This window comes from Achroia grisella, unplaced genomic scaffold (genome assembly GCF_030625045.1).
Source record: "Achroia grisella isolate CSIRO2021 unplaced genomic scaffold, CSIRO_AGI_Agris_v1 utg971, whole genome shotgun sequence".
NCBI lineage: Eukaryota > Metazoa > Arthropoda > Insecta > Lepidoptera > Pyralidae > Achroia > Achroia grisella.
This window is the reverse complement of record NW_026713077.1, coordinates 327,455-338,571: the sequence shown is the minus strand read 5'-3', so window position 1 is coordinate 338,571 and position 11,117 is coordinate 327,455. Positions and strand designations below refer to the sequence as shown.

Here is an 11,117-nt window from a genome sequence, read left to right as displayed (position 1 = left end):
TTCTTGCTATTTCTTCTCAATTGAATCTGTATCCTGAATCAGGGATAAAAATATTAATTATAAAAAACTTGATGTTCATAAGCGGCCAAAATGTTCTACATGAATAAACTATTTGAATTTTGATACATAAGTATGTGATGAAATAAAAAACAATTGGACATTTAAAGCTTTTTACTTATACATACAAAATGTCGCCATTTCACAATGATTCTATTCAAAATTTGGCTGCTAATATCTATAATAGTTTACAAAATTACTTGTGCGATTCATATATCACTGCATATATTACTGTGTGCATAACATTCTGACAGAAAATTTTCAATTTTCTCGATTCCTCTATTTACACTAACACTAGGTAGTGCTTTTTTACGCTTAAAATTACACTTTATTATATTTTTCTACTTGTATTTCTCATTTCTATTTCTATTCTTTAATATATACAAATGAATTAAATTGAAGTGGCAGTTTGCAATTTCAAATACTAAATGCATATGTAAGTGTAAACTTACATCAATAGGCTGAATATTCCTTACTTCTCTCCATACAAAACGTGCTACTATGATATTTTATTATTAACTAATTAAACTTGATTAAATTCTGCTCATAACATAAAACATCTAATGGCACACAACACTTAATAGATTTTCTTTAAACAAACTTTTTGAGAATTACATGTAACGGAAAAACTCCTCAACAAAAAAGGACCTAAGTTTAGTTCATTCGCATGAACAATCCAAGACAGTATAAAATATTGAAAATTAGTGCAGTGCATTGGAATTATAATGAATTTTCAAAATAACATAAAAATACCTTTGTATTACTGTAAGCAGAGTAGAACGGAACGTAAATAATTAGAGTAAAATTTCGATTGATAGTATTTCTACCGTGCTTGGGTGAGGGAGGGGAGACGCAGCCTCTGAAGAAACCATGCTATGCGAAGACTTGCATATAGTGATTGCTTGCCTCAGTCTAGGTCCCTCAGATACCAGACTGTTGGTACTATTTAGTTGACACACATTTCTTCTATTCTATTTATACACTATTACACATTATAATACGCCTTACAGTAACTTAACCTTACGTAATAATCAACAACTGTTCTATAATTTGCAAACATATTCTCTATGCTACATGATTTTGTTATTATCTAATAATATAATATCATAACTCAGTAACTTCACTGCCTTAATTTTGATATAACTTTGGTAAGTTGTTCTGTTTTACATTTGCGAATTTTTATGATAAAATATTTATTTATTACTCTATAAATTTTAATATATAATAGCAAAAGACAAAAGAAAGGTTGTATGTGTCAAACGTTCTTTATGCATGTATATGATTACCATAATATTTGAAAAACATACAGTAGGGTCACTGGTGTTCATTAATCTTATTATACACAGGTGTTCTATTTCATTAACATATATATTAATTTACTAGAACACATTTTTTTTGGCAGTAGCCCAATCGACTTAATAACTCTAAACTGTTACCCTTAATTATTTAACATTAAATTCAAAGATATAATATTTCAATAATTCTGTAACACTATTACATATGTTTTATTAGAATCAATTATTACGACAACTTTAAGTTTATTTTGTTAAATTTATACAAAAAAAAAATTCGCTCATAATTTAAAAGCCACTTACTTTTCTAATCATTACTTACGATAATTTTTTATTTATAGTAAAATTTCATTTGTCATTTTTATAAAAATCATTTTAACGCCATATTTTTATAAAAATAAATATTATTAATTTAATTTTAAATATATAAAATTGTATTACTTAATATTTATAAGATATAGAAGTTAAAATTGATTTTATTTATAACGTAATTTCTTTAATACTGTACAGATATAATTTAATAGATTAATATTGTTATGAAACTAGTTTTCTGTATATATTGTGTATGTACTTTAGAAAATATATTCTAAAAGATCCTATTGGATATTAATATAAAAGTTAAATGTCCGATTCTAGTGTGTTAATTTATAATTCTCTAAAATGTATTTATAGATAGGTATTTATTTAATTTTATTAGATACATATGATACCACACTCTTTCAGTATTATTTACTTTTAATTACATTAAAAGAGAACTAGTCTGATGGATAGCGTTATCTCCAAATACATGTCAGTTTATGAAATAGATTAAAAATTTTAAAATTTAATATTACTTACAAGAAGTTGTTACTAACTAAAATATTAAATAATAAACAATGTACAATAATGTCTAAAATTGTTGTTAATTTTTTTACATACTCGTATCATCCTTTTGAGGTTTCTTGATACTATTTAATAATATATATTTTACAGTTGATTTATTAATCGGAATTTTTTTATTACGTAGTTAACGTTTCAAGTAAACAGTTGGTAATATTGAAAACATTAGTACCAAAGACAATGACTGTATGGGCTGAGTCCTATTGCCTTTCCCTGAGATGGGAAACCCATGCAAAAAAAAAAATAGTAAAATTTTTATTTCGATAAGGAGACTTCGGTAATGAACTTTAAATCTTATTTCTTTTTCTATATATCTAATATAAATATCTAAAATTGTTACATTATCTGTGATATTAAAATTGTATATTAATAATTTATCTGTAGAACTATAAAAAAATGAATACCATAAGCATGTGGGAGAGTCGTCATCGTTGATTCTTTCTTTTCTTCTTGAGCACTATCAGGGGACCATCCAGATATTGGTCGATTTGCTCCTGACTTCTGCCCCTCGTTTCTGGTATTACGAAGAAAGTGTACAAGGAGCCCAGAAGTGTGATGGAGGCGGAGATATAGTAAGTGCCGTGGAGACCAAGAGATACAGCGACAGTACCGTAATAGCGTAGAAGGAGAAAATTACTAAGCCACATCCAGGATATAAGCAAACTTGAGGCGAGACTACGAACCTGGAGCAAAACAAATGTTTATTATTGTACCACAGATAATCAAATATCATAGATAATACAGTAGATCTACTAGAACTTTCAATTAAATAAATGTTGGGACAATTCACAATTCAATTCACCTCCATTTTCAATCCCCTACAAGCCTTTTTTCGCAAACAGCCTATGTTTTTTCTCAGGATCTAGACTATCTGTGTACCAAATTTCGTTTAAATCGGTTCAGTAGTTTTGGCGTGAAAGGGCGACAGACAGACGGTGTTACTTTCGCATTTATAATATTAGTAAGGAGTAAGGATGACAGACAAATGTTTGAACCGTGCCAGGAATCGAACCCGCGACCATCGGAAGTAAACTGTGCAGTGTGCTAAACCACTAGACCACAGATGTTGTTATGGCTATAATAGAATAGAATAGCAAAATTATTCAAATGAACTTACATTGAAATATTTTTGAATAGTCATTACTTTTTTTAATCTCAATCGGGAATTGCTCATTCGGAAAGCTGTCCCATTACAAGAAGATAGTTATTAATATAAAAAAAATTACAAACTTACGTTGATAGAAAACAGCTCTGATATAAGTACATAAGGCACGGACCCTAGTCCTATATTGTACAAGAACAGCATAAACGAGAGCAACATAGCCGGAGCCCAGAGCGTAGTCTCACTCGTTTCTGTTCCATTCAATTTTAGCGCCCAACTGGTGGCTGTCAAATTGCTGTCATACTCGTATAACCTCCATGGTTTTATATCATGACTCTGATTTTTCATAACACCATCAGTTACATTGTCATGGTATGTTAAATTTATCATAACTTGAGATATGTTCAATACATTTTCTTGTATGCCCTTGTGAATTCTTTTATAAGGCCACAGTCGGTGTGAGTACCAGGAGAACATACGAAGCCGAGGGTCACAGTACGCTCCAAGTATAGCAAGGCAACAGGTAATGCCAGAACACGACCATAGCAACAGCATCTATAACAAAATGCCAAAAGATTATTAGAAAATCCGCAAAATAAAAAAAAAACTATGAGTTTCCCTGTTCTGTGTGAGTATCTTGAAATCCTCTTCTATGAGACAAAAAAAATATGGTAGAACAAAGAATACTTGTAAACTAATTTTAATAATAAAAAAAAAAAAGACAAAAATGAATTTGAGTGAGTTCCTGTTGTGTGTGATTTTATTATGTATTATGTATTAGATATTAATAAATAGAGCCTCTGCTGAGCCTCGCAAATACGTCTGCATTAAATTTACTTGACATTTATCATTATATTTCGCCCAATTTACATAATATCTTTTTAAACTATAGCCTGCTAGATTTTACCCGCAGCTTTGCTCGTATAACTCTATTACTGGTTGCTAGATGGAGCTAAAGTAGTTGATATTATATTTTTTTATATAAAATATATGTATGATGGAAATGTTATATACGTTTATCTTTTAAGGTTAACTTTTTTATGGACGGAATATTGGACCTGCACAAAGTATGATTAACTAGGTCTTATTTACCTTCCGTCCCAGTTTGTCGACGGTGGCGGTGGCCACAGCAGCCCCCAGCACCAGCGCCACTCCGCATACCACAGAACCAGCGGCGGAAGTCTCGAAAAAGGGCGCAGTCATTACCGTCCTGCAACGTATCACAACATTCAACCTTAAGTTCTTTGTAAGTAAGGTCATCATGAAATACATTTGTTTGTCTCGTTATTATATAGAAACCAACCTCTTGCATCACTCTATCTATTGTTAAAAATGCGTTAAAATTCGTTGTGTATTTTAAAAGATCTAAGAGAACAGACGGCGATAATGAAATAAATTTCTTTGTAAGTCAAAAGTCTTAATGAAATATGTACATTTGTTGTAACTGTTTAGTTTACTTCCGTACTGGTTTGATGGTATGATTATTTGTATTGATCTGAGTATTTTCTATGCATATTAAGTTATAGCTTTTGGAATAAACTCTATAAACGATGTGAAAACTGTATCATAAATCCACAGCGTGGTTTTAAAGAAATAGGGAGACGAAAATTTATCTTAAACAAATGAAGCTTAATAAATGTACGGACAGTATGGAGAGTGATAAAAAATATTATATGCATGAAATGGGAATTTTTGAAATTTTCTTTGACTTTGAAAGCCTTTAATTAAGTATTAAAAGTATCAAACCAACCCGTTATACATAGTGTAGTTATACGCTGTCACATTTAGATGGGGCACACTGTGCGCTGAATGCCGAAGCACTGCCGCAGCGAAGCTGTTCACAGCACCAGCGCCGCTTCCGGCCGCAGCGCACAGAAGCACGAAGCACGAGAAGAGAGCGCGCCGGGCACGACGCTTGCGGACTGCAAATAGAAATTTATTTTTATATTATTATATGTATAACTATATTCATGGACAAGATTCAAGACAATTTTACATAGTATAAAATGAAGTAGCTTCCGTTGCCTGTGATCTTTTAGCCTACACAACGGCTATTAATGCGTTTTTGGCAGTAGATAGAGTGATTTAATTATTGGTTTATCATCATCTGCTTCTTTCTTATCCCATTTATTTGTGGTCGTCGTAATATGTTTTTCTCTTCCATTCATCCCTGTTCGCAGTCATCCCGTTATTTACTCCCTTTCTCACCATATCATCTTTCACACAGTCCATCCATCTCTTTTTCTGTCTTCCTCTACCCTTATAACCATCCACATTTATATGTAACACCGTCCTTAATATATGATCTTCATTCCTACGCATTACATACCCATACCACGATAGACGATTACTCTTTAACCTTTCCGACTCTCCTCTCCGATTTAAGGGGATGGTTTATATGTATAATACATGTACATCTTTGCGAAGCAGGAGTTAGTAAAAAATAAAAAAATATATACATAGAAAACATCAAGACCAATACAAACAATTATACTTATGAATACATATGTTTCTAGCATGCGAAGAATCGAACCTGCGGAATTAAAGCGGTGTACTAAACCGATAATTTTTTTTTATGGATGACAATGAAATGGTGCACCCGCCTGCGCTAACGGTTTACGCTGGCGGAAGGAAAGAGGGAGGAACATGAGGTCAGGTCAGTTAGCCCATCCTGTCAAATTCACCACGAATTTATCACAATGTTTTTCAGAGGAAACGGCGTGGAGGTGAATCTGACATGGTACATTGCTAGCAATAAGATCATCAATCCACATTACTAACAATCCTCATTCCCCCCACTAAACCGATATTAGGTATATCGATAAGCCTTCAGATATTGTTTTCATCATCATTATTTATACAAACATCAAAATCCGTTTTATCCCCCTCGGGACTGAGTTTTAGATTTTTTTCTCTTTTGATATATAAAAGTACTAGGAAGACATAACATACACAGCTCCCTACAAGGCGAAGGATCTGCTTTCTTCTCCGAATTGGAGTCCAACCCGCTACTCCTCTTCAACATTGGTTGCAAGATGTCCGAATCTTGTCTACGCATCGCCTCTCTGCGGCCATAACATTCTGAGGTCCTGATGCGGACCTCTTGTTGTTCAATCACATCAGTGAGGTCCTCTTGGAAGTCAGAGCCATCGAACCAACATATTACTTTGGCTGCATCCTGTTGAAAATATTATTTTTTAAGACGTATGACTGGTTATATTATTTCTAGGTTCCCTGGAAGAAATCTCTTTTTAGAGATAAGCTCGCCTTTTTACGTTACTTTTACTTTATTACTGTTATTTTTTTCCTATGTGTGTGTACAATAAAGAATAAATAATAATTTATATAGAGAAGGACCAGTGCAGTATGATAATATTTTTTTTTAATTATGCATAAATTTAGAAATACATTCTTTCGATAAATAGAACATTACTCACACTACTACTCTTATGTTTATTGTAAAAGTCTGTGGTTACCCACAGACTTTGTTTTATTGAAATTATTTGTTTAAGGTCTTACTGAATGTTAAATTAATTATGGTGGAATTTCGACCACTGGGCGACCACCTAGTCATATTAATAGGGTAGATGGTAGATGAAACAACCAACATTATTTATTCACTAGTTGTGCCAGCGACTTCGTCCACTTGTTATAGTTATCTTGACTAAGAAAAACTATTCAATAATTTAATCCAAAGAAAAAAGTTTAATTGTTCTAAATTAAAAAATGTAGATTTTCCATACAAACTATCATCCCCCATTTTATTTTACCCGCTCAAGGGTAATATTTTACAGCCTACAAAGGTTGTAAATATATTTTGAGTATTAGGACAACATAAACGTAAAGAGGTGGTAACCTGTATTTTGCCCACACTGATGAGAAACGAAGGTGTTTCCTGCAGCCACAACAGTGACACCAGCAGCACCAAAGGCGGAACTCCCATTGACAACGACAATGCGTGCGCGGAAAGCATCCCACCTGCAGCGTACGCGAACAGGATGCCACAACTGAAACGAAGTGAACAATTTTTAATTTATTGTTATCGTTAAGGACGCGAAAACTGCTAATATCTCTGTGGCTTAATTGTTTATGTATATATCTGTCTGTAACACAAATAAATGACTTACTTTTTTACAACCTTATTGAATTTTCCCCATTAAACTTCCGTCGCTGCGCGAGTGCGGTAGAGAGAACATCCGTAGTCGTCCATCAAAAAGTTCTTCATTTCGAGAGGTAAAATACTAAATAAGTACTTATATATAAGTGTATTTTATGGGTAAGGATGGATGGATATTTGTTACTCTTTCATGCAAAAACTACTGAATGGATTTTAATTAAATTTTACAATAATATAGCTTATACATCAGAATAACATAGGCTACAAATTCAATCTGGTGAAATCTCGGACACAGTTAGTTATTAATATTATTATATTATATATGTACCTGCAAGCCAACGCAGGCATGGCAGCCAGTCCCCTCGTTCTGGGAGCTATCTCTGCGCAATACAGCGGCGCTAGAGCCAACGCACCGGCACCTCCTGCGCCCGCTGCGACCCTGGCAGCCCACACGCCACGCGGGCCACACCATGCCGCCAGGGACCAGCTGATCTGAAATATTTAAAAAGGTCATTAAAGTACACCTGATGACGTGTATAAAAGTACCCTTGAGTTTCTTCCCAGTCTATTTACTCTGGAAAATACCACACAATGCACTGGGCAACTAATGTGATGATTAAAAATATTTAAAAGGTAATTAAACTACTCCTGATGACTTAAATGATGAATTTCTCACAGCCTATCTACTGGAAAATGCATGCACACCGTGCTATCAATGATAGACTAATCTGGAGGTTAGAAAAATTTAAAAGAATCATCAATTACTCCTGATGACTGATTAAAAAAAAATAACTGAGTTTCTTGCCCGCTTATCTAATCTGGAAACTAATTCTAATCTAATAACATTAGGTTGCGTCATTTTGTACTCTATTATATTATATACTATGAATTTTATGTCAATACAAACTGCCAGATAGCAAAGTTTATATAAAGAAATGTATAGTTACTTGAGTAACAAAATAAATCAGTCCGTGTGCAGAACAATCCTTACAAGCAGCACCCGTTTTCGAGTATAATTCGTATTAATTCGATGTTTGGTGGTCAATTAAAGCTATATAAAGCTGATCTTTATTTATTGAGTTTAGTCTTGAATAAATAATAAAAAACAGTATTGGAATAGACTAGATTAGTTAGAAATTTATACACAAGTTAGACTCTAGACCTGCGGTTCTTCTCAAATGAATTAGCTAGCTGAACTGGATGGTCGTTCATGTTGGGAGGGCCAGTTACATAAAAAAAGGCTAGGCTAGGCGTTTTATATTTGCATAATTTTACTTACAAATAAATACAAGTTTGTACTTACTATGAAACTAAGACTAATACAAAAAGCACCAGCTTTCCTGCCCTTAGCGTCAGCTAATACTGCAAAGAAGGGAGCTGCTGGTAGAGCCACTAGGCACGGTAGAGCAGCGAGCCATGCACCTCCTGTTAAGGCCTCCGTTCCTAGTACACCTGACACCCAACCAGTGCTGCAGCCGTGGGTGAAACATGAGAGGTTATCTGGAATTCGAATAAAACGGTTGGTTACTTCTAGTCTTCTTCTTCTTAATATTAAGTAAGTTCTTTGGCATAAAAGAATGACATAAAATGGCCATCTTACACAATATTATAAAAGTGAAAGTTTGTGAGTATGGATGGTTGGATGGATGAATGTTTGTTACTTTTTCACACAAAAACTACGGAAAGGATTTTGATGCAAAATCCGTTAAAAAAGAAATAACGCATAAATAACGCTATAATGTAAAAGAATATTATGAATATGAAATTCGGTGAAGATTATAATGCTAAATGTGTAGTAAGTATGATCCAGTCCAGACAGTAATTATAAATATATAATGATCATACTAATAACCCAAGACAATTCACACAGCGCCATCGAATACATAGAAAACACCCAGACTGATACAAACAATCATACTCATGAAAAAAATGTTTGGCACCGTGCGAAGAATCGAACCTGCAACCATCGGAAGTAAGGCCGTTTCTTCTAAACCGCTAGAACACCGAGGCTATCAATTGATTTACTTACAAATACACGCGGAAAGTATCCGGCGCACCGAACCTCGCCATCGTTTGGAAGCGCTCTTCTCAATGCGTCTGAAACAAAGTAAATTTATATAAATAAATAGAATAGAACAGAAAATCATTTATTCAAATAATTCAATAATTTAATCCAAAGAAAAAAGTTTCATTGTTCTAAATTAAAAAATGTAGATTTTGCATACAAACTTTCATCCCCTGTTTTATTTTACCCCCTTAAGGGTAATATTTTACAGCCTACAAAATAAGTTTCAAGACGATATTTCCATACCTTCATCTCCCCTTTCAACCCCTTCAAACACTATTTTTGCATTAAAAAGTAGCTTCATACTACCTGTGTACCAAATTTCATTTAAATCAATACAGGTTGTGCGATGCAAAAAGAAATTTGCCTCCACATTGTGGAATCACCTTCCAGCAATGGTATTTCCGAACCGATATTATATTGAAACCTTCAAGAAAAGAGCTTATTCCTTTTTAAAAGGCCGACAACGTACTTACAATTCCCCTGGTGTTGCGGGTGCTCATGGGCGGCGGTAATCACTTACCATCAGGTGAGCCGCAAGCTCGTTTGTCCCCTGTGTTATAAAAAAAAAATCCAGTAGTGTTGGCGTGAAAGCGAGACAGCCAGACAGAGACTTACATTTATAATATTAGTAAGGATTTGGGTGCTTAAAAAATATATCTTAATATACTTTACATAGCAACGTTACGTTGAATTGTTTTAAAACACCGCCTCTTATGTAAATTTCGTGAATATATTTTACGACGGACTTAATTTAGGACCGGATGAAAGTGGGCATCCGCTTCTGGTAGACTGTTTGGTAGTGTATACAGGCTAATATGGTTAAACTAAGGGACCATAATCTGCGATTATATAGTATACTAGCTGTACGCGCGACTTCATCCGCGTGGAATTTTGCAATATTACTTTATTTTTCTAAAATACAAGTGGCCTCAGTTACTCCTTATTACATCAGCTACCTGCCAGTAAAGGTACCATCAAAATCGGTCCAGCCATTTCAGAGATTAGCCGGAACAAAAAGACAGACAGACAAAAATTGTAAAAAATGTTATTTTGGTTTATGTACCGTATTTATATTCACATGTAGTAAAAAACGGTTATTTCAATATTACAAACAGACACTCCAATTTTATTTATATGTATAGATGACCAAAGTAGACAAACAAATGCAAATTTTTCATGGAATAGTGCAACCTTAATATAATGAACCGCAATGAAAAAGTTTGTTAGTAAGAATAGAACTTTTATTAAGAATACATACACGAACCACATACTACCTGTCGCTGTGGTTGTGTGGTTGTAGTGCGATATTATTAGTAATATATATCCCATCAAAAACATAAATGTGAAATGATAGCCGAGTTTAATATTATGATATATGGCTTGATTGTTGACTTCTACGACAAAAGAGATGAGATCTAAATGGGTGCCAAGTTCAATGGTCTGTCCTGAAATGTATTTATAACAATATAAAATATCATTTCTTCTTATATACTGTTGCCTAAGGTCTAACTTGGCCAGTTCTCATATACCAATTATTACTTTCGATTGCTAGTTACTATTATATTAAAATAGGAACCGACAAGTAACATGTTTAGAACTTGC

At 33.6% G+C, this 11,117-nt stretch overlaps 1 protein-coding gene across 1 annotated transcript; it reads right to left on the bottom strand.

Moving 5' to 3' along the window:
• Nucleotides 1-2,581: 2,581 nt before the first annotated feature.
• On the bottom strand, nt 2,582-9,552 carry LOC131854194 (solute carrier family 2, facilitated glucose transporter member 8-like; the record flags this gene model as incomplete). Its single annotated transcript, XM_059205323.1, has 9 exons — nt 2,582-2,911; nt 3,463-3,885; nt 4,423-4,540; nt 5,081-5,252; nt 6,283-6,508; nt 7,187-7,337; nt 7,776-7,939; nt 8,751-8,947; nt 9,477-9,552. Coding segments are annotated over 9 exons (1,785 nt in total), but the record flags the coding sequence as incomplete, so codon positions are not given.
• Nucleotides 9,553-11,117: the final 1,565 nt, after the last annotated feature.